At 38.5% G+C, this 24,657-nt stretch overlaps 1 protein-coding gene across 3 annotated transcripts; it reads left to right on the top strand.

The window, feature by feature from the left end:
- Positions 1 to 407: 407 nt before the first annotated feature.
- On the top strand, positions 408 to 22,928 carry ITGB1 (integrin subunit beta 1; the record flags this gene model as incomplete). Of its 3 annotated transcripts, XM_079538657.1 has the most annotated exons (15): positions 408 to 471; positions 707 to 792; positions 2,195 to 2,417; positions 4,360 to 4,530; positions 4,794 to 5,032; positions 5,931 to 6,086; positions 7,210 to 7,305; positions 8,158 to 8,247; positions 9,015 to 9,155; positions 9,277 to 9,479; positions 11,243 to 11,481; positions 12,868 to 13,090; positions 14,356 to 14,588; positions 16,127 to 16,293; positions 22,863 to 22,928. In XM_079538657.1, the coding sequence occupies exons 4-15, from the start codon at positions 4,428 to 4,430 to the stop codon at positions 22,926 to 22,928; spliced, it is 1,956 nt and encodes a 651-aa protein (XP_079394783.1). In that variant the 5' UTR covers positions 408 to 471; positions 707 to 792; positions 2,195 to 2,417; positions 4,360 to 4,427. The 3 variants fall into 3 exon arrangements, with proteins under 3 accessions (XP_079394783.1, XP_079394785.1, XP_079394784.1); XM_079538659.1 differs by lacking the exon at positions 408 to 471 and having other exon boundaries at positions 715 to 792; positions 4,794 to 5,038; positions 5,937 to 6,086; XM_079538658.1 differs by lacking the exons at positions 408 to 471; positions 22,863 to 22,928 and adding an exon at positions 16,997 to 17,071 and having other exon boundaries at positions 715 to 792; positions 4,794 to 5,038; positions 5,937 to 6,086.
- Positions 22,929 to 24,657: the final 1,729 nt, after the last annotated feature.

Here is a 24,657-nt window from a genome sequence, read left to right as displayed (position 1 = left end):
CATATTTCTCCAGTATCTTTATTTGGAAGATTCTCTCTGATGACATACAGAGCATCAGTATTTTTAAATAGGATGTTAATATGTTGTCAGGTTTTGGTTTTCGCCCTGAGTTTGTCCAAATTCCTCATACCTTGATGGTTTACCTAGCAAGAGTTTTTCAAAAGAATGTAAGAAGCAGCTTCCTCGTTTGATGTCTCATAAATACAGGGTTTGTCCACAAATGTGGTTGTATCAGATGAAAACGCATTCATCTGTCCAATTGATGTGGACAAGGACATGTGATCAGGTATTCTGTGTACCTAATGCCCCAGGGAAGCAACATAGTTACATGTGTTCTTTGGTGCAGCTTTTTTTTTGCTCACTAGTCACAGTAAATCACGCAATCTGGTTTTGTATTTCAGACTAATTTAACATTGCTCACATGGGTTGGCATCCTCTGTTGCTTGATATGGAGTGGATCTGCTCAGCAAGGTAAATCACTTGACTTTACTGCTTACTGTTGCTTAAAAACTATTTAAATTTAGCGATTACTTAGGATGATTAATATGCTAGATGAGTTCCAATAGCAATATGTCACTCATGTCTCTTATTAATAACCTGTCTGTACTTAGAACTTAGTTTATGGGACCAGTATGAAGCAAACTAAAATTATATTACTGTCAGCACTTCTTTATAAATAAAGTGTCCTGTCTGTGTTCTTTCATAGGTGGAAGTGACTGCATAAAAGCCAATGCAAAGTCATGTGGGGAATGTATACAGGCAGGACCAAACTGTGGTTGGTGTAAAAAAACAGTAAGTATTGCACAATTCCTTTCATGGTTTGTTTTTCCCTTGGTTTCAAATTTAAATAAATACTTCAAATGTATAGAACTGTCTATTTTTGTCAGTTGTAGTTTCCTGTGGTTCTTCCTTGAATCCCTATTTGTACTTAGAAATTCAGTACCCTGATTTTCCCAGTGTCCAGGGTTGAGTAGATCCTTTTCATAACATGTTTACTTTTCTGTTTCTAAGTGTTAAGTGTTTGAAGATTTTACAGGCCATCTCGTAGCTATTTAAAATCATTCCAGCATGCAGTCCATCTGGACATATTTAACTGTATTCTTTCAGTGACATTAGAATAAGAGGTAATTTAGGACTGACATGGATGGAGTAGAGGAAGAAAGCTGAGGTTTGTTTTTGAAAGGAAGATGTTCACATTTTTGTGTAGAGCTGGGGTGGGTGACTGGTTTGTGAGGATGGGTTTATTATGGTTGAGAACTGGGAAATTTTCCTGTTTCATCTGTAAGATGATGTTGTGTATTTACCCACATGCAGTGTGTGCTGACTGTCCCTCCACTCAGTTTGTAAGCTTTAGGCACTTCGAGTAAACTGACCTGACTTCAGAATTTGGCCTTAAGCAGTCAGATTTATTGGAGGCTTTCATCAGCTTCTCATCAGTATCTGACAAGCTGTAAGATATATGTATTTACATGTATGCTTTGAGGAGAGGGAAAAATGAGATTGACTGTCCTCAGTTAGAAACCATATTTATTCGTGTTTCAGATTAGAGCGTTTTTGTATGTTTGAGGGAATGGTAATTTGTGCTCAGAGCAAGGCTGGGTGTGGTTTGGTTTAGAGGTTTTTGTTGTTGTTGCCTTTTTTTCTTTTTCTTGCTAATGGATCTTACTTTTGGATTGAGTTTCCTTCAATATAAAAAGAATTGTTGCCTGTCTTTCCCCTGCTCTGTCAGTGTATCTCCTCTGTTATATTGTGGACTACTGAGATGCTCTTACATAATCACTAATTAGAGCCTTTCAAAAAAAAAAAAAAGAAGGGAGGGCAGTTGGAAAGTAGGCTGTACGAATAAGTTCACATAACTGTCAGCTGTGTGAAGATGTGAGCTTTTCCCATCAGCTGTAACTTCCAGAGTAGCTGATCTACAAAGATGCCCTGCTTCTGCCAGTGATGACATTGGAAATACGCCTATTTTCTTTCATCTTGCTGATATCTTTCACACAGTTTAGTCTACGTAGATGCAAACTCCTGGATTAAGCTACTGTTACTGATGCATTGAGTAAAATATGAACTACTGTGTTTTATTATTGCATTTTTTTGAAGTATGGAATAATGGTTTAAAAAAAAAAAAAGTATTGTGTGTAGAATATAACTGATTGCAGAGCTGTAAATGTAATGTTTACTCATCCATATTTTCTAGGACTTTCTGCAAGAAGGAGAACCAACATCTGCCCGATGTGATGACTTGGCAGCACTGAAGAGTAAAGGCTGTCCTGAGCAAGATATAGAAAATCCTAGGGGTAGCAAGCGGGTGCTTGAAGATAGAGAAGTAACAAATCGTAAGATAGGTGCTGCAGAGAAGCTGAAACCAGAGGCCATTACACAGATCCAGCCACAGAAATTAGTACTGCAACTAAGAGTCGGTAAGGATGGTTTCGTTCCAGTTCTTATATGATTTTCCTGCCACCACCACAACTGCACTTTGTGTATTGAATGTGTAGTCATTTTGTTTCAGAAATGATCACTGTTCAGGTTATATGAGTAATAGCAGAACTATTCAGGTTAACCCCAGGAGTTGAGGTACTTTGAATACTGACAGATTTTTATAAAAGATAAGGTAGTTTTTTATCTCTTGTTCCCAATAGATCTTCTGAGAAAACTGATACAGATGGTAAATATGTCCGCTTAGTTCTCTAGATGTATCAAAAAGATTAGATTCTCTCGTTTTCAGTAGTATGCAGTTGATTTTCTGCAGTGCCACTTCTTGAAATGGATGTGGAAGAGTGTGCAAAAGCCTGGAGAGGTTGTGAGAGCACATCCTATTCCTTGAATTATTCCAGTTGTCCAAAGTCTGCATGCCTGAGCTGAATGGTTTTGCAGTGTGCAGCAAGATTTTCAGTTTGCTGTATAAAATAGGTTCCAGAAGCTAAAGAAGTGGACACAGAACTGAATTAATGAAAACTGAGCAGTTACGTACCATTTCAAACCCGTAAAGATTTTATTCAAATGGATAGCAGGAAACAAGTCCTGTAGTTCACACAGTGCTTGAACACAGTGGAGACTGTTCTTAAGGAGAGTTCCTAGGTGCTGTAAAGATGTCCAGAAAATACCTTGCGTTTACCTGGAAGAAGAGCCTATACATGGAGCTAGCTGCTTGTAGGGGGCTGCTGTAATAAATGCAAGGTGATCTGAGGCAGCTTAGCATAATGAGAAGGAAAGAAAAGGAAGGAGCAGAAGTCCTCTTGCAGTTTTGGTGTTTAGTTCTAATTATCCTTTCAGCTTCAAGAGGCTAAATTATCATCACCCTGTTGACACAGTGTTCAGCAGACACATGAGGGACCTGGGCAACCGAAACCTAATGACCCAAAAGCTCAGTGCTCAGTTTACAGGCAATTCCCTTGGTCACAAGTTCTCTGATTAGAGACTGTGCACACCCAGGGAGTGTTTTCTGTGCTTTTAAGCAGTAGCTAAGGACTCTAAATTTTTTGTTTTGTTCTGCTTGTTTGTTTGTTTGTTTGTTTGCTTTTTAACAAAGCATGCTGCATAGCTGCCAGATCCATGTGTTCATCTCCTTTACCCATCTTATTTTCCTAATATTAACCAAATATTTGCTAACCATTGAGCAGACTTAATCAGCAGCAGAATCCCTATTTAGTGACGAAGGGATGGGGTGGAAAAAAAGACTTCTAAATCCATTCCTTATTTCATATACAATAGGCAAGAGAATTCTTTTCCATTTAACTTGAGGGCAGTTCTGTGCTGTCTTCCAACATCAGAGCGGGACATGTGCTACTGTTGGCAAAACTCAGGGCCTGGGCTTCCAGTTGCAACAGACAGTAACAAATTGTCTCACTGCTATTTCTATGTTCTCAGTCTATACTTGATGCGGAGTACCTTTAAATATTCTACCCAGAACTGTTGTGTTATAAACCTATTTTAACACTGTTATTCCTAAACTAAACCCTTAGAATTCCTGCAGTCATCTTGGATGCAAATAAATCTATGGAAATATGGAAAAATTATGTTATTAGATCTTACAGGAACCCTGTTAAAATTATTGCAAGCATCAAGATTTAAAATTGCAGGAAGTAAGGAAAGCTTAATTTTTGTCAGGCTAGTATCTTCTGTGGGGAGATAAAATGACTTAGATGTGTGGTGTTGGGCATCTGAAAGAAATGCTCTGAATTTTTTGCACTGTAATTTCATGTTAATCATTTCAATTAACAGAAGAAAAAGATCACCATTAATTAGTTCAAAACCTCCATCAATATCTGCAAGACTTGACTTTAAGAGGCATTTTTCCTGCCAGTGTGCTATTTGTGGAATTTGTAATGGCTTCTGTTTGTTGTTTAATCTGCGAAACAGGGGAACCACAAACATTTTCATTGAAGTTTAAGAGAGCTGAAGATTACCCCATTGACCTTTATTATCTCATGGACCTCTCCTATTCTATGAAAGATGATTTAGAGAATGTGAAAAGCCTTGGAACAGCTCTCATGCGTGAGATGGAAAAAATAACCTCAGATTTTCGAATTGGTAAGAAAGATTTGTTATTAAAATGTTTCCTTCCTGACGTTCTTCACACAATTACGTATGGAGAGGGACTTTTTTTAAAACTAGCAGTATTGTGACTGAATAGAATCTGTTGAGAAATATGGAAATACGTGGTGGAGAAAGTAGAATGTAAACAAGTATGAGAAGCATTTCCAATGTCAGATCATCTATAATGAGTTTGCGTTCTGTAAATAAGAGAGCTACATTCTTCAGCTCACAGAGTTTTTCTCATTTTTTTTTCTTAGGATTTGGCTCTTTTGTGGAGAAAACTGTGATGCCATATATAAGTACAACACCAGCCAAACTCAGAAATCCTTGTACAGGTGACCAGAACTGTACGAGTCCATTTAGCTATAAAAATGTGCTCAGTCTTACTAGTGAAGGAAATAAGTTCAATGAGCTTGTAGGTAAACAGCACATTTCTGGGAATCTGGATTCTCCTGAAGGTGGATTTGATGCAATAATGCAAGTTGCTGTTTGTGGGGTAAGCGTGTATTGGTTTTCTTAAAGTGAAATGTTCTAACTGTTGTTTTAGATGAAGTATAGCAATAATACAGCTTAGTGTTCATGGTGGCTGGCCTGATGTTTCAGTTTGTCCCACTTTTGCTAGCAATGTAAGGTACGCTGGGCAGGCTGCGTGAATACATTGACTTGTTTTGTGTAGACATGTATAGAGTGGATGAAACCAGCACATGTGAAGCACATGGTCCCAGGTTGTGTTCACAGAAGATGAATGCATTCCAAAATTGATGTTTCTAAAGGTTTCTGTAAAAGAAAAGTCAAATTCTGCTCACAAGTGTATGGAGTTGTGAATTGGCAATTATGCTCCAATTATTTCATGTTATATGCTCCTTCTAGCTCAGGTTTCAGAGTAGCTTGATGAATTCCTACCAGCTTCTTAGACAGAAGTAGATCAAACAAGACTGTTGTATGTTTTTGGAGTTCTTATCCAGCTCACTGCTGCCTTTCATGTTTCTGATCTGACAGACAGTTCTATGTTCCTGTGCAATACGAACTCCCCAGAAGCGATACCTGAGGTTACTCTTTGTTACTGCACTGTTACGCTGTTGAGCAGTGTAAGGTGTCAGCGCTTCCTGAAGCAATCCGGAGTCTTGTTTTAAAAGAGCAGATAGAATGTTCATTACCTTTGGTGAAAATCCTGCAGCAAATGCTTTAGAGCACACAATTAAACATGAGCATGTTTGAGTGAATTATATAATTTTCAGGATGATCCCTTCATCGTGTGGCTTCTCCTAAGTTTATCATGCACTCTCTATTTTTATTATGCACTTAACTCTTCAACATTGGTCCATATTGCTATAAAAAAAAAAAAAAAAAAGTGGTACAAAATACCTGAACTGGTTGTTGTTTTTTTTCCTAAGGACCAGATTGGATGGAGAAATGTTACAAGGCTATTGGTGTTCTCCACGGATGCTGGATTTCACTTTGCAGGGGATGGTAAACTTGGTGGAATTGTTTTACCAAATGATGGGAAATGTCACCTGGAAAATAATATGTACACAATGAGCCACTATTACGTAAGTTTTCACTTTGTCTTTAGGAAAATTAATATTCTTTGTGCTTAACTCAAAAAAAAAATCAATTCAGCCAAGTGGCATATTTTCTGAACACTACATCTTACGGAATTTACTTTTGCCTCTCAATTAAATCAAATGATTTCTGTATGAGAAAAGCAAAACTGCAAGAGTTAATGTTATAGTTGGAAAACTGCAGGAAATGTCAACTTTCATTTGTGGTGCTTAATAACTCTGCTCGTCCACTGGCAAACTCTGGTGCTGGCTCTATCCTGCTATTTCATACTTCCACTATTATTTGTGCTCAGAAGTATTTCTACTTCTGCCCGGTTTTACATAGCATCATACTTGGCTTCATTTACTTTGGGACCCAAATGATAGATTCACCTGTCTCTGTTCATGAGGGTTGGCTTTTTATTTCATTTCATTTCATTTCATTTTTAAGTCTGTTAGGCATTTGGAGTCATTTGAGCATGAGCTCTCACTGATTGAGTATGCTGCTCATAATTTTTCATTAATTGCTAATTGAGATTCTGTAGAATCCTAAGACTACTTGAAATCTTACAATACCAAATTTATGGTAAGTATGTTAGCAGCATGGCTGCTTTGGTTTATTGAGAGGTGAAGTAGGGGATAGGTGAAAAGAAAAACATTTACTGAATAGGGTAAACACAGTAAGCTTTACCAAGTTTGCACGTTCATATATTCCTAAATTTAAGATGGTGTTTCCCCAGTGACAACTTACATTTATTCCGTAACAGTACCAGAAGTGGTTTTAATGGTATTAAGTCAGATACCTTTTCACAAATGTGTGGGAAAATATTGAAGGTAACTGTGAGAATACTGAAATTAGGAATTGGAGGATTTCAGTGTCAGGGTGTGTGGCAGCATTTCTGTTGTCCCTTCCAAAACCGGCTCTCTTCCTGGGGCATACGTGGAATCTTTTGGATGGATATTGGTTTGCAGGGGTGGCTTTGATTTGGAGCTATAAGATAAGCTGGCTAGTTGAAAGTCTTATGAATGCTTCTAAAATTCTTTTGTATTTACAACATCAAAATATTAACAGTGATTTTCTCCTGAGCATCGTAACTTTGATTTGCTTTATTTATTTGTTTAATTTAAACAGGATTATCCCTCTATCGCTCATCTGGTACAGAAGCTTAGTGAGAACAATATTCAGACAATTTTTGCTGTTACTGAAGAGTTTCAGGCAGTTTATAAGGTAAGGATATATAATGCATTTTCAGGTCTCTGCACTTCTTTCCCCTGAAGAGACTGACAGCTAAGAGGCTGACTTAGATCTGGACTGAATTTATTAGAGCTGCTTGATAGGAAATTAGAACAAATAGAGATGGAAATGATCACAGAGCCAGTATTTGGCTATTCATGCTTTTATTGTTAAGCTTTTCCCCTTTTCCCCACTTGTTCAAAGTGATGCTGTGTGTGTGCGTAATTTCCAAGGAGAAAATGGATCTTGTACTTCTTAAGAAAATAATCCTCCTTGACTTTCTTAATAAGTAAAAGGGGGTGGAGAACATATTTGTAATGCTACCTTTTCTGAATGGTTTTACAGCAAAATAGCTTAGCATAGCCACTTATGAAGGAACACATTTTGTTCTTTGTGATCTGTTTATATTCCTCACGGTTAAAATTAACTGAACTGCTGCGTACGATTATGAAATAGGAAATGATTGTGTGAAGGAGATGCATTTTTTTTCCTCCTTTCAAATTTTAATGGTTTTTTTTCTTCTGAAAATCGTAAATTGTTTGCCTACCTCTACAAGTCTTGTGCTTCTTTTTTAAAATCATGAAGATTGGTGGCTAATTTTTGCAAGAAAATATCTTTACTTTATTCTGTTACAGTAACATGAATGCCTTTATTGCCAAAGTGCAGAAGAGAAAGGTGAATATTTGTTTGTTCCAGAGGTTCTTGGTATGATCTCAAAAAGCTGACAACACTTCAGCCTTATTTTTTGAATAACGCACTATCACCACACACACATCTACAGTGCAATTTATACTTGGATTGTTAGCAAGGCTGTAATTTTCCTTTTACTTTTGTAAATATTTACAGGAACTGAAAAACCTGATACCAAAATCAGCAGTGGGAACATTGTCTTCCAATTCCAGCAATGTCATTCAGTTGATCATTGATGCATACAATGTAAGTTCAAATCTTGTTTGCATGGTATTTGTTTTCCTTGCTTCTAAGTTATGAATTTTTCCAAGGTGGATTTTAAATTTTTCTACAAAATAGGAGGTTAGTATTGTGAAGGATAAATATAACACAAACCTGTTTCTTTAGAGCCTTCAGGTTTTTACCTCTCTTTCTTCCGTTTAGAAAAGCAGAGGCCCCCTTTGCACTCTCTTGACTCCAAGAAAAATGTTTTCATCAACATCAGTGGCTCCTACATTTGGACCCAGAATATTTTCCTCATAGCTGTGCTGTACCAAGAGGCACCATTTCCCCCTTTGGAGCACACAGCACAAAGAAATGTCTCCCAATGCCCACATGTAGCCGGGCTGAGGTGTGATAAGGGGTTACCTGGCATGGCCATGAGCAGCTGTGAGCTGAGCTTTCTGGGCACCCCAGCACTGCCCAGCCCCAAGAGTGTCCCTCTGCTGGGCACAGGCAGACTCCACAGCATTTCCTGAGAGGGGTAGCATCATGCTTGGATTCTGTTGTGTTCAGAGCCAGAGACAGCTCATGTTCCCCCATGAGAGCCACTGGACACAACACACATCAGAACTGGGATCGAGTCCCCAGAGCCTCTTCTGCTCATTTTCATACACATCCTGCACTTCCAAGTGTACGGATGGCTCTGCATCAGTACGAGGGTCAGAGAGCTACCTTGCGCGCACTGTCCTGGATTTTTCCATCAAAGTGCTTTTGCAACTCCATTCTAAGTTAGCTAATAACTACTGGTTTAGTCCCTTTCTTCAGAGGTGATCCTGGAAAACAGTAAGCTACCAAAAGGAGTGACAATCAGTTACAAATCATACTGCAAGAATGGAGTGAACGACACACAGGAAGATGGAAGAAAATGTTCCAACATTTCGATAGGAGATGAGGTAACCAACAATGCACGTCCTACTCTCAAATTTCACTTAAAATCTCTAGTGCTTAGTGTTTTCTTTACTTTGTACAAAGTTCCTTTTAATAATGTGAGACTTCATTTATTTTTGTTTGCAGGTTAGGTTTGAGATTAATGTAACAGCAAATGAATGTCCAAAGAAAGGACAAAATGAAACAATTAAAATTAAACCACTGGGATTCACTGAAGAAGTGGAAATCAATCTCCAGTTCATCTGTGATTGTGTGTGTCAAAGCGAAGGAGAACCGAACAGCCCCGCCTGCCACGACGGAAATGGGACGTTTGAATGTGGAGCATGCAGGTAGATAAACAGACAGCTTGTTCATCTTTGCAAGAGGGGAATATGAGCTATAGCTTTGTTTGCTTAATTGAAGTTGATTTGAGTTTAATAGTTCTTTAGTGAAAGAACAAGAATTATTGTTACGGTCCTCTTTCCTGTAGGGCATTTTGACGTACCTCATGTCTGCAAATAATCTGTGCTAGAAGTCATTAGATTGATACTGTTGTACAAGTCAGAATTAGAATTTGGCCTTGATTTAATCCTTTAAAGGATATAGGCCTTAAGGCTTTGTTTTATTTCCCGCATTTAATTTTAAAGTCTGTGTTTATGGCAGAGAAAATTAATGATTACTTTGTGATACTTTTGCAAATATTGATACTGATTTAATTTTATCTTTCTAATGTAAAGTCTACTGATTTCAAGAGATTCAGAGGCTTTCTAGTTTGTGATAGGAACTCCTACCCAGATTGGCACTAGTTGCTTCAAAGAAGGGAAAAGTAAAGAGAGCAGCCTTTTATTTTGGATTTTTCCCCTCCTTGCTCCCTTTTCCTTGCTTTGTTTATAACTTTTGGGGGCCTTATTACAATATTTCTTCCAATTGCATTGTAAATCTCTGGGTATAGATCTAATCGTTTGTATAATTATGCTTTTGGAACTTCTGTTTTTTCCCATTGTACTGGATTTTCTGCAATTAAATGCCAGCAGGAGAGTAGTTGAATATCAGCTTGGTAAGTCAGGGTTTAAGCCATTTTTTCCCAAGAAACCAAGAGCAAAAATGAAAAGCATTTCTTGTTGGGAACCCTTGAGACATGAATGGTTAGAGTTGGATGCAATTAAGTACTTCCCTAGGAAAATTGGATCCAGGACTTCAGGGAGCTGTACTAGATGGTTCCTGCTCAATAGACTGCATCTATAAAGAAATAAAAATATAAAAATGTTATAAATCTTGTTCTTAAAACTTTATGACTATTTATTAAAAATAATGAAAAAACTATTGACTTCTAGCTTATGGGATTTTGAGTATAGGACAGTGTTCCTGGTGGGGCTGATGACAGTAGCTAATTGAGTGCTTGAAAGACTGAGTTATGAGTAACTCCTTAATATTAAGCAAGCTGATGAATAAGCTCCTTCAAGCCATATACAATAGATAAAGTGCTTAATTTTGCAGTTATTTTTTGTGCTGGAAGCAGCTTTTCCCATCCTTGTCTGTAAACAGTTACTAAACTTGGTATCACTGTTACTAGAGTCCCTGCGGTTTGTCACAAGGGTAAAACCTCCAGGTAAGAACAGTGCTCTTCTCTGGCAACAGCAGCAATTTTGTGATGGAAGCATTATTTCTGATTGTCTTTTTGACAATAGCTTGTTTGAGTTTGTCAATAGCTGAACAAGAATAACCTCCATTTGTTCATCAGTGTTTTAGCCTTGACAGTGAGAATGCTGAATCCCAAAGGTCCCAGTTGAATTTGCTGGTGCTCAGCAGCTCTGAAGATCAGCTACTCCCCTGCCTAATTGCTGTTCTTGGGAGATTTCTTTCAGTGAAGTTTGACAGCAGCTACATCGAGCAGTTATTGTCTCTTAAAAGTAGCTGCTGTTCTGTCACACCAGAGAGGGATTAATAGTGGTTATGTAGCAATCTAGCTAGGGGTGGTGACACTACTTCTTACCTGGAAAAAGTTATCAATGTAAGATCATTTTCATCCAGCTAAACCCAGCAGCTTCAAGAGCTGTTTCATTTGCCCGGAGAGGAGGATTTTCACATTTTCAGTCATGTTCTTACTTTGCAGATGTAACGAAGGACGTATCGGAAGACTTTGTGAATGTAGTACAGATGAAGTAAATAGTGAGGATATGGATGCTTACTGCAGAAGGGAGAACAGTACAGAAATATGCAGCAACAATGGAGAGTGCATTTGTGGACAGTGTGTATGCAAGAAAAGAGAAAACACCAACGAAGTGTATTCTGGCAAATATTGTGAATGTGATAACTTCAACTGCGATCGATCAAACGGCTTGATTTGTGGAGGTGAGAAACTACTTCAGACTTCTCTGTAAGAAAACTGGCCAATAGTTTACAAATCTGTCAACTGTAGCCTGTAAAGTAGTTGTACTTAGCTTAAAAATACATAGCTACGTGATAACAGAGGCAACATGCAGCGTTTCAGTGGTTGAAAACGCTCATCTATTAATAAAACAACTCTTTGCAGTCATGAGCATAGAGTGTGTTTATACACATTTCATCTTCCTTGAATCACAGCTCCAAGAAGGATGTGAAGTAAATTTGGCTTCTGCTGTTTATTACAGAATTATGCTCAGATATTATAGTAAAGAATGCTAAGACAACTGTCTTAATGTTACGAAGTTATATTGGCTCAGTGTAACCACTGCAGCAATAAAAAGAGATAATGACCTCACTTACAGCTTAGTGTTTGAATTGGTACTTGACAAGATACCAGGGAGATGCTATCTTGAGACTATTCTAGAGGTGAGTGAAGCTTAGAATGTGCAAGACCCAGGGAGATGTCTTAAGTTCTTGAAACAAGATTCTAAATGGCAGTTGGTTCTGGGATCAAAAGCAATTTAGAAAATCCTGTAGCACCTACAGTTCAATTTAATGTTGATGCACGTATTTTCACCCTTTAACTTCCTTAGGCTCCTTTATATGTGGAAGTGTTCAATGGGTATATAACTACTGCTTCAGTTTCGACTGTGATCCAGAAATAAAACAGAGAAGCCACTAAGAGTTAACTGAATTAAGAGAATACCTAGTCTGCCTGGTTCTTTCAGAATATGCCTGTTGCTCATCAGCTGTCCAAAGGATAGGAGCAATGGTGGTGTTGTCCTAAGATACGTGGTGACAGATGAGCACTGAGCTAAACACTTGATTCTCCATGGAGATGGAGAGATGTAGTCCTAGATCTTTCCATCCAAAATGCCCCATTGGGGATGCAAGTTGCAGCAGCTGAATGAGGTTTTAGGGAGCCAAAAGTCCTTCTTTTTTCTGTGATACAAGTCCAAGATCTTTTTAGATCTTACTTTATAAATTTATGTAAAGATAGGTTCAGAGACAGTAGTGATCAGTGCATCAACGCAACTTTCAGCCGAAGCAACACTGTGTTGCTCTCTGCCCATGAGTTACTGCCATGACCAGCTGTCCCAAATCTTGTTATTTCATTTATGGAAGGAAATCCTAATGTAGGAAATTGGGGAAAGGAGAGAAACCTCTGTAAGCAGAGTTTCTTTTAAGGAATTAAATCTGTAGCTCTTTTGCTTTATTACAGTCTTCCTTTTTTGCCCACTGGGGTTCTCTTTTCCCTGTGTCTATCCTAAAGTGGCAAACATTTGTTTCTTACTGTCATAAATGTGTTTAACGTTAGACTTGATTACACTGAAATATCTTTTCAATGCACAGGAAATGGTATCTGCAAATGCAGAGTGTGCGAGTGTTTCCCCAACTTCACTGGCAGTGCTTGTGATTGTTCTTTGGATACCACTCCCTGCCTGGCAGCGAACAGACAGATTTGCAATGGAAGGGGAACCTGTGAATGTGGTACTTGTAATTGTACAGATCCCAAATTCCAAGGCCCCACATGTGAGATGTGTCAGACGTGCGCTGGTGTCTGTGCAGAGCACAAGTAAGTAACTAGAAAGGCAAATCCCAGCTTATGTTAGTTTGGCTCTGTGATACATACTTACGCTGAATTTGAAAATGAGGCTCTTGATACTGTGCTCTGTCCTATCCTGAAATGTAGGAATATCATGTAATCCCTCTAGATAATGGAAGTTGTTGGATGAGGATCAAGAAATACAACACAAACAGTATTTTGATTGCTCCCAAGTAGACTATTTATCTCTTAAATTCTTTCCCTGCTGTTTTTTTGTTACGCACTGAAATGTGTGTGTTGTTCAGTCGGTTTTATCCATTCAGATTGATTTGATTGACTGGACAGGTTACAGCTTTATGTATGATTACCAACAGCCAACGTTCTGTAGAGCTGAAGAAAGTGTAGGCCTAAAGCAGTAGGCTGTGAAGTCCCATCATCTTGGCCTTTTGAAATTCACATAGCAAAAAATAAGCAGAAGTATGCTGCTGTTTCCAGAGGAGTTAAAATTTCAGCTAAGCACTTTTTAAAGACTTGTTTAATTTTAAGATGTTTTAAAAAAAAAAACTTATTGAAAGAACGCCATCATGTGTTATTATTTAATAGATATTATTATTAATTATTCTTGACAGGCAAAAACTAAACCTTGATGTGTGAGGGCCAATGAAATTTGCATCCCTGTCTTAGGAAATCCAGGTTTTTGGAAGTGAAGGATTTTCTGCATACAAACTGTTGAAATAAATTTATGATTGGTGGCTGTGCTGATTCCTGGCATTAAGGATTCTCTCAGCTGCTGTAAAATTCCTGAGCAGTCTGCTTTTTTTGGTGATGTATTCAGAGTGGTAACTTATCATAAAATTCCTCAGCCACTTTGTCCTTCTCAGCCCAGTACCTCAGATAGTGTTTTATTGTAAACCTTCTGTTCCTACCGTTGTCTGAGGGTATTCATTTTCCTGGTGGAAACGTTGAAAAAGTTGTAGATATCGTTCCTTTTAGACATTTAGTTCTTAGGGTTGGTTGGTTGGTTTTTTCCCCTCCCTGTCCTTGAAGCTTGTGAGTCATTTAGTTAAACCAGGAATTTGGTAAAGCAGGTCTTTGTTAATCTAAAGGTACATCAGTGTTCTGACTGGTAAAAAGTCATCTTTTTTTTTTTTTTTTTTTTTTTTTTGCTCTTATGTCCATGTTGGTTTTGGTTTTTTTTTTTTTCCTCTTTCTCCTTTACGTTTCTTTACATTAAATGCTAAAAAGCTTCTGTGAACATATGAGCAAGCATTGTTTCTGATCGTGTATTTCCACAGGGATTGTGTTCAGTGCAGAGCTTTCGATAAGGGAGAAAAAAAGGAAACATGTTCTCAGGAATGCATGCATTTTAACATGACACGGGTGGAAAGTCGAGATAAATTGCCGCAGCCCGGCCAGCCCGATCCACTGTCTCACTGCAAAGAAAAGGACGTCGATGACTGCTGGTTCTACTTCACGTACTCCGTCAATTCAAATGGTGAAGCCAGTGTCCATGTGGTAGAGACACCAGGTATGAAACCTGATGTTGCCTTCTCTTCCTTCGCCTTAATTCTCACCGATGTCGTATACTGTAAAGTAGCTCTGGTTGTTCTGCCTGAGTTGCATTCACAAACAGTATCTGTTAGTTGCGTGAGAGCTGCAGATATTCAGAACTGAAGTGGCATTTTAAAAATCTAAGTCTCTCTAGACCTGTTTTTTCTAAGCTTTGGGCTGACAGAAACAAGTTTGGTTTTTTGTTTGTCTGTTTTTTAAATCAGTCAGAGATGTAAGTTTGTTTTTCGTGCATTTCGTGTTTCTGTTTGGTGACTTTGGGCTTGTATTACTTGTCCTGCAGCAACTTGTAGGTATCTGAATTTTGCTTTCTGTTTTTTGGCTTCTGTTTTCTTTCTGAGTAAAATAGTACTTCTAATTAAGAATGTTTTAAATTCTTTAGAAATGTTTTCTAAAGTACTGAAAGGAAGATCTTAAGCCCCATATTTTCTTAGGACAAGTCAACACCCACCCAGTATGTATGGAAACTGGCCTTTTCTTCCCATATAAATTTATGTTGCCCTTAGATAAGAGTGGAACCAAGGCTTCTGAAGAATTTGTATTCTGCAAGAGGATTTTGTATGATATGGGCACTAGAGGAGCAAGTTCTGCCTGGCAGAGCTGGGTTTGGTGGAGCAGATGTTCACTCCTTACTCATTCCCAAAGAATCCCTGCCCTATCTCTTCCCACTTCTCACCCCTACAGCAGCATCTGCCAAGATTTGGAGTCCACAGTTTGTGGAATCACTGTTCATATGGACATAGGAGTAACAGGAGTTCTCTTTGCTTGTGATACCTTCAGTTAGTGCCTTGAACTCTACAGAAGCCCTTCAGTTTGTGACTATTGAGAATTGTTCTTTAACAGGGTTAATTTCGAGGTTATTTTTGCCCATTAGTTCCTGCATTTTTCAACTATGTTCTTACTTTCAAACATTCCTTTATTTTGAAGGTGTGCAATATTTTTATCCAAAGATGTGGATTTTTTACCTTCAGCTGAGACCAATTCCCAAGATGAGAAAATATCCTGAAAACATTGTCCCATAGAAGCAAAGTGTTAATTGCTAAATACATAGAAATAAGTAATAGAGCTAATCTGAGATAAAAAAGAGGAACACCGTTCCCTTATAATGCTGTCTATAGAGGCCACTGACTGACTAACCAGACATTTGTCCCTCTGGCACCATCTTTGAGTTAGAGCTCCTGTATGTTTAAAATACAGTTACTAGTTATTTTGTCCGAGTTCTCTAAATGAATAGCTTGAGAGGTTACCAGTCTGTTGATTTCATCATCAGAATAGTGATTATTCTGTTGCTAAGATTAAACAAAAAGATAGAAGGACAAATACCTGGAACATTCCAAAGATGTGCTGTTCCAAACTTCTGTAATTTGACATGAAAGTAGTATTAGCATTCCTCAGATATTTAAAATAACGGCTTCAGTACAAAATGTACATTTTTAACAGCATCTGAACATCATTACCACTTTGTAAAGTCATGCTTCTCTTGTTTTTGTACCCTAGAATGCCCCAGTGGCCCTGACATCATACCCATTGTAGCTGGCGTGGTTGCTGGAATTGTTCTTATTGGACTTGCATTGTTATTGATTTGGAAACTACTAATGATCATTCATGACAGAAGAGAATTTGCTAAATTTGAAAAGGAGAAGATGAATGCCAAGTGGGATACGGTAAGCTGGGGGGCTTTTATCTCTATAACAGCTATGGTAGTTGGTGAGGAATAGATTTCTTTTGTTCACATGCCGTTCATGTTTCCAATTTGTTTCTCCTTAGGACAGGAATTTCTCCCAATTCCTCCTTTTTGTTTCAGATTGTTTTTCCATAGGGCAGGAATACACAAGTATCCTTATTTTCAGCTGACTTGAAACAAGTGTAATTTGTTATTAATAAAAGTAAATAAATAAATAAAACAGGCCTCTTCAAGAAGTACATCTTGACTTAGAAAAGTCAGTAGTAATTTCAGTTGGAATAAAATTCCAGAGAGAAAATGTGATGGTGACAGAACAGTTCAGCAAGAGATTTCGTTAACAGAACAGTGGTTGCTACTGGTTTGGTGAAACCTTCTCAGCGTCTTGACAACAAAAACAAGTCAGAAACATAAGCCTTTGGTCTGTAGGCTTAGGCGTGCTTTTGGGTTTCTGCTTTTGGGAAAATGCAGGCATCTGCTAGTTCCCATGTGCACTGGATGAGAAGAATTTTTTTAAAATCTCTTAGGAAACCTTTTTATTTAAGAAAATGAATTAGTTCTACATTGGGAAAAATGTTACTAACGCTTTTCTTTACATATATGTAGCATGATTTTTTGGGTGGTACTTGAGAATGTTACTTTTTTCCTGTTGAATTATTTGAAATTGACCATTTCTTTTACTTCAGCAAGAAAACCCAATATACAAGAGTCCTATTAACAATTTCAAGAACCCAAACTATGGACGTAAAGCTGGTCTCTAAGTCTCAGTTTGTATCTTCTTTCATTTTCTTCCTTTTGTTTCCTTTGCATGTCACTTCAAACTCACTGTGTGTCACAGTCAGTTTATCACAGTTTGAGTCTTGCACAGTTATCTACTGCTGCTTTGGTTGTGGGGTTTTAAAGAATGCAATTTGAAAATCTAACTTGTTTTGACAGAAGGATTGCTTTCTTACTAATACCACCAGTACTGGCTTACAAAACTATTCTACAAGTGATTTATTTTCATGAACTACTTGTGGATAAATGAGTGGGTATATAACAGAACAGTAGATAGGATTTATGAAGCTTTCTGGATTGTGAAGAAAAACAGAAGTTCAGGGAAGAATTTATCTTCTACTCCCTCAAATCAACAGTAAGTTTGCTTGAAGCTGGTATGTTTTCAAACCTAGTTTAGATGTTCCTGAGATATCCCAGCTTGTCAATATCACCGTTTTTTGTTTTTTGGTTGTTTTTTTTTTAATTATTATTATTAGAATAAGTCTGGAAACATTCAGGGTAGCCTCACAGAGTGGGTTTGTAACTGCTTTGGCTTATCAACATAGAACTGTCCCATATTTGTAGTGTGAAATGCATATTCTTTGCTGCTTTGGTAACTAAATATGCACCTAGTCCGTTCAATTCCTATTTCTGTTATAACTGGTAGTATCAGCCCTTGTAGCTTAGTCAGTTTAGGGCCCTCCTTTGAAAAGAAATTCACACAAGAGCAGAACATTTCTTGTCCCCTCCGGATGTATTTTTCCTCAGTTTCTGAGTCCTATTAAACTTTGTGAGAATCCCTAATTTCTGTTTGGAACTGCTAACTTCAGTTCTCTTCATACCCGACAAGAAACAGCAGCACCCCAAACAGCAAGATGGTAAACCAGAAGTGACAGATAACCTGCACAGACTTTGCTCTTGCACTCTCCTGAGTGCTTTAGGGTGTCTCCTCCTTCCCTGGGACACCCAGTTGCTGGTGAAGGAGGTGGGGATGATAGTGAGGCAGTGGGTGTCAGATGAATGTTGAGGGATAAGAAATATGGAATAAAGGGAGGAGGAAGTAGAATCTGAGAAAGTAGGGGAGGCAGTGCATCCCTATAAATATCAAAGGGTTCAGGAGCCAGTGGAAGAGAAGGAGCTGTCTGTAATTTCGTTCTTTCTGCTATCTCCCTTTCTCGGCATTGCACTTAAAAGATTTTGTAAAGAGAAAATGAGGGGAGAAAATCGGAATAGAAAGTATTTAAGTTTTTGCCTGTGCTCTCCGTGACAACATTTCCAAATACTTTGCCTAGCATTCTGAGTTCTAGCCTCATAAACGTACTTGCCTTTTCTCTTTACAATCATTTCACTTTTCAGTGTATCCCAAATTGGTGGTAAAAAACGTTTGTTATGCTTGCCACACCAACCACGTTCACCTTCCTTCCATTTTTCCTTCTCTGCGCTTTTTTGGAGAGGAAATTGAGTTGTTGTTCCTTTCTAACATTTCATGCAATCCATCTGTTTGAGTCTCCATTACCATCTTTTGTGCTGTTCACTGAGTTGTGTGTTCTGTTGCTTGCAGAACAAGCATGTAACAAACCGTGTGGTGTGTAACTTCCATTCTTTGGTCTCATTCTCTGCTCTGTGACTCTCCCAGGATATGATGTCCTCAGTGTTGCCATTTCTCCTCAAAATTTACTTACTGCTAAAAGCTTTCCCCTCCTTCCTTTGTTCATGGAAAGATTGAATTCTGCCTTTTTGTTTCACTCCCTTGTGAAGATGAAAAGGAATATGACAGTGTGTGGGTCTTCATGTATGATTTTATTTTTGCTCGTATTCATAGAAATAGCTGAACTCTGGAGAGAAAGAGAGGGAGGCATTTTCTGTTTTATCAAGCACCAGGAAAGCATTGGCGCAGTAGGTTGGCCTTAGGAAGAAAAAGGAGAAAATCCTCCTTTTCCCAATAAAAGATTTTCTGAGGGTCTAAAATGGCCATTAACAGTATTTTTTAATAGTATGCTAGTGGTTTTCTTCCACCAGTCACAGCGTGATGCCCTCTGCCATATGCATTGCCCCTGAAGTGTGGCCCTTGCTTCACCCTCTGATTCAATCGCTGTATTTACAGATTGACAGATGCCTGTCTTACATGACTGTAAAATAATGAACAACAGTCACGTTGTAGAACATCATTATGAATTATAGTAAAACAAGTAAAAACATTTATGAGAGCTGAAAATAGTAAGAACCAGCTCTTGAGCACTGTATTTGGGGAAGTTTAAGCATTCTGGGCAGCAGTTCCTTAGAGTGACTTAGGACTTCAACCATTAGTAAGGTAGGTACGCCAGGTGACTGTTGAAACAGTAAATCCATGGAGAAGAATCCTGTGTTGTAAGGTCATCTTCATTCAACACCGGGCTAAACTGTTTACCTCTGAACAGCCCAGCCTAGTTAAAAATGAGTACTGTTATAAGCACGTGGCACTTATTCTCTGCTAAAGGTACTTTTATAAATATCTCTATCTTTATTCCAGTGTACTTCACCATATTTTGTGTATAGTTATTGTTTGTTGGTTTTTACTGTTCCATCTTGTTGTTGCATAAGTGTGCATGATGTTTTCATTTGTAAGGGCTCATGGCAGAAGCTTTTTTCCTAATGTCGCATGCTTAAATCAATGCATTTTCTGCATTGGCATAAAGGAAATGGGTTTACTTAAAGAGCAGTAGCATTTGTCTAAGCAAGTTTGGTGTACCATATTCTAGTCACCAGTTAAAAGTGCACAGCGCTGCTAACCTCTGAAAGTTTGTTCTGTGTCCCAGCTGTGAAAGGGCCCAGGTGGGGTGAGGGTTGTGTTAGACTAGAGGGTGTTCATTTGCTACCTCCATCTCACTTCTAATGAACAGCTCTAGCTCGATCTCTCTAAGCCGGGGCTGAGATGCAGTGTCTGAGTGCAGCTGGCAAGGCCAGTGCTGTCAGTGCCTGCTTCGTGGAAGTATTTGGGTACCTCTGTTCTGGTAAAAGGCAGTAGAGCCACATAAGCTGCTCAGCTGATGAAGTGTAAGGTTGAGCTGAACAGTTCTGGCTGTGCTGACTGAATCTCCATTATTTGTAATGGGACCTGAGACACTTCAGCTGATAGGAGGAGGCACCTTGTTAAGTGCCTTATCCTGTGACCTAAATTTCACTGTGCATTTCCGAGAGTTCTTGCAAACACAAATGCAAGTATGCAGGAAGACAGTACAGTGTTTCACTTTCTTTGTAAAATCAGCCTTGTGCTAAAGAAAGAGCACTTATACTTCATATCATTATTTCTCTTGAAAAAGCATTAGACTTACTGCATTTTGAACTGATTCCAAATTCAAATTAATTATAGCAACTACACCCTACAAATTTCCAAGCATTACTGCTAAATTTTGGACTGACAACTGACTGAAGTTCTCTCTCTTTTGTAAGAAAAAATGCAAACCTACACCTCACTGTATGTGAGCGTTGAAGGTTGAAAGCATGGTGCAACAAATGTTATACCATGCCTTGCTCTGTAAAAGCTCTGTATGTATTTTCTAGTCTGCATATGATACAGCCTGTTAAGCTTACAGATTTTCTCTGCATTATACATTTTACTTTTTTTAGGGGGGGGGGGAGAAGTCTGTGTTAAAACTTATCTAGAAAACAGTCAACATAACGTTGCCAAGCATTTAAACATGATGAAAGCTCTCATCCCTCGCAGTTGGATTCTTTTCTGCCTTCCAGTTTCATCTGCATGTTACTACTGCGAAGTCTTAGCATAAAAATATTCTGCAGGGGGCGAGCAAGAAATGTTGCCCTGGTAATTTATCTGGCTGAGAGTTAGCTGCAACACTATTTCCATGATAAATACTTTTCCTCCACCCCTTCATCTCTTTCTGAACTAGTAGAGGACAGGTTTTTAAATAAGAGAGCATTGCCTGGGATCTGATGGAAAAGTCTTTTGCCGTTACTGAGTTTAGCCTACACTGGACCCCTAGTTGCAGCTTCACCTCAAACCAGATGATGCTGACTCCCCTCTTGAGGAGCTAGCAAAGAATACAGATTTAAGGAAAAAGACACTGTGTAGCAGTCCAGTTTCTGGAGCTGAGAGATTAGGTTTGGTGACTCAGCCCTGGCAATACTGGATGTGCCTTTCTGTTCCTTGCATGGAGAAAAGGCTACTTTAAGGAGAAATACTCTTTGTTGGAGAAGAACTGCGACGAAGGCAGAACCCCATCTAAATGGCCTTGCCCTAGCAGCAGCCACTGTTGCTTGGGTGCATCAGTCAGCTTGTCCTTTACTAGGTCTTGCACACAGAAGGTAACAGAATTTCCCAGGAGCGGTTATAGAAGTTTCAGCCCAAGTCGTTTTTTCCTCACCTCGTCACCTTGTGGCACATCCTGTGGTATTTGTAGTTGATTTTCAGCTTTATAACCCTAAAAACAAAAAAAAAACAAAAAAAAAACTAGACATGTCTAATCTCTATAAATCACGTACGTTTATAGGTGCTTCAAGTTCCTTACAAATGAAAAGGTCATTCAGAGCAGCATCTCATGGCATGATGCGACCCATTTTATGTATGAATATTAATCGCTTGATTTTGACACTTTACAGAACGCCTCCTCTATGCCATTTGATCTCAAGTGCTATGTATAAAGCAATAAAAATCTACTTGAAAATCTGCTTTATTAAAGCAATAAGTCTCCACCAGACACAATTTGTTCCACACCAAAAGCCAGACTATCAAAGATGAAAGAAAAAAAATGATATCCAGAAGTGGGGAGCAGGGGGTAGGAGCAGGATTTCCTTTGATTGACTGTAGGAAAAAAAAAAATTAACCTGAAATATTTTAAATGCTATGTAATTGAATAGCGTAGAATTGAATTATGGTGTAATAAGACATCTTAGTTGAGAAGAATTTCAAAGGGAGAGATACTCCCCTACTGGTGATGAAGACCAGATATGGTTCTGGCCAGAGCTGTCCTTAGGCTGACATCTGCTCTGTGCAGAACTTCCTCAGGAATTATTTGTACATGCACAGAAGAGTTTGATGATGGTAAACCACATTTATTTAGCTTGCAGCTCAGCTGTGGTAAGAGCACAGAACAGGAGATCTAGCCTGTGCTGGCAGAATTCCTGCAATAGCCTTTCCTCTAATGAGATTCATCTCTTCATTTAGAGTTTAAGCTGTGCATCCTAGGTGTACAAGGATGTGCCTTAAATGGAGTAAGACTTACTAAGATAAACGTGTTTGCATCACGACAGCCATCTTTGAGATTTAACTGCGCGTTTTGTACGTACCAGGAGAGAGGAGGGAGCCTACAGGAATAGAAAGAGAATTACAAGTGCTGATGTTCAACACTGAATATTGAATATGTATTGTTAAGATGGTACAGCCCTTTCGTCTGTGTTTCAAGAATTCGATTATAACATGAAATAAGCTATTTAATGTTAATTATAGCAGGATGTGGTCATTGAACAGTCATAGTTTCAAATGATATTGTTTGCAATTCTGTTCTTTAAAAACCCTATTGGGCTCCAGACTTGAGCTGACTGCTCAGCCTGAGATAGGAGCGTATGAGGTTCAGCAGCTTTAAAAGAAATCTGTGACATCAGCTGAGTAGGATCGTGCCTAACGCTTTGCTTTGTTAGCTGAGCATGCCTTTAAGTTGCTAGAGGGAAAACTAGCTTTACTTAAGCTGTTTGTGTACAAACAAAACATTGAGTAATTTCTTAAACTAATGTTCATTCTTGTTAAAAACGCTGCTTTTTTCACATCTCTGAATGCTAATGCAAATATTTTTCTTTTTCTAGGGTGAAAATCCTATTTACAAGAGTGCAGTGACAACTGTGGTCAATCCTAAATATGAGGGAAAATGAACACTGCTTGTATAACTTCACAACACTGTATGCAGCATAGCAATTTTTGTAGTCACAGTAAGATAGATTTAGGGCAAACTGCAGTGATTTTACTAATTCATTACATATAGGTTTGTTTTCCTGTTCAGGTTTTGAGAATGTACCATATGTAATTTTTTTTATGTTTACTTTTAATTTCTTTTGCAAATAAAAATCAGTGCCAGGGGTCTGACAAAAAAAACAAAAACTTGAGACTGTGTAGCCTAGTCAGCTAAGGTCACATGGTGCCTTTTTGACCTTTTCCACTCCCGTGCTGTGAATCTAGATCTTCTAGGGTGTGCTAGTGCTTTGACAAGACTGGGAGGGAACTGGTTAAAGCAATCAGCATGAGGGCTCTGCCTAGCCATTTAGCGTTACAATTTGTAGCTTTACAGGGAAATCAGGGCTTGAGTTTGCAGATTATTGAAACTCATGTAGCATGGAGCTGGTGAATTACAGGGCTTCTGCTTGCTAGACATATGATTTAAGTAGATGGTAAGTTGAATGAGTTGGAAATGAGCAGTGTAAAAGGTGGAAAAAGTGTGAGCATGCTTATTTTTAATTTTGTGATTGCTTATTGCCGGGGTTAAGATGAAAGGGTTTGGAAAGAATTCTAAGAAGGAAAAACATAGCTTTAAAACACGTGCCATTACTGAGAAAGTTGCTGACTGGTAACTTGCTTCGTTTTTCTTTGTAAATTCAAGCCCTGGTTGGGCAGTATCATGAAGTGCTTTACCAAGACATCCTCAAAACACATAAGGGCCTTACATCACACTGTGTCTTTCTTGTTAATGTTTCTTTAGTCTGGTGCTTTGTCACACTCCTAATCTTTTTAACGTATTTGGTTGCGATTCTTTGTAATATTTTTGTATCAACACAAAGAGTTTTTTTCCTTTCTGGGCAGTCTTAGCTGTAAATTTGCCTTTGCCCCGTAGCTAAGATTGCATAGTTTGTCATGTGACAAGTCACACATTTTTGCCATGTGCCATGTATATTTGCCTTTGACCATTCAAACTGCATTATAGTCATATCCTTGTTTTAAGTGCCTTTTTATTTTAACAGATGTTCACTTTTTACAGTGCTATTACTGAAGTTATTTATTAAATAAAAGTACCTTAAAATACTTGCATGTTGTCTCTTTATCTTGTAGAAGTAGATCTCATTTAGAACAAAAAGAAAAAGGAAAAAGAGAACTGTCTGATGGGCAAGAGATAATAAAAATTGTAGTAGTATAATGCATGTTATTTGGATCAAATCTGAGAAGAGGTGAGGTAAAGCTGATCTTCAAGGTAAAAGGTAAGGTAAAAGAAGTTAGATGTACCAAGTGCATGAAGGCCAGGGTGGAGCACAGCGCTTATCACGTGGCATGACAACTGATGTGAAGCCACAGCTTGTGTGCTAAAGGATTTCTGTAAGTTAGGGCAGTTCTACCACACTTCCACTGTTTGGTTAGTATTGTTTCACGACACACAGCAAATGAGGAGAATAACGCATTGTTTTTAAGAAAAGAAAAGCTGATGAACGGGGCTGTGTTTTAAAAGTTGCTTTCACTGTTTTCGGGCTGAGGGCAGAAGCAGCCCAGTTTCCCTGCAATGTGTGTGGCTGAAGTGCCTCTCCGTTAGAGAGGCAGCTGGAGGTAGGAGCCAATTATCGGGCGGCCCTGGTTGTGTAAAGCCAGCAATTGGCAGGATTGTGTTGATGTTGGTGTCTT

Source organism: Tetrao urogallus (assembly GCF_951394365.1).
Source record: "Tetrao urogallus genome assembly, chromosome: 7".
NCBI lineage: Eukaryota > Metazoa > Chordata > Aves > Galliformes > Phasianidae > Tetrao > Tetrao urogallus.
The sequence above is the reverse complement of the archived record's forward strand: the minus strand, read 5'-3'. Positions and strand labels throughout refer to the sequence as shown.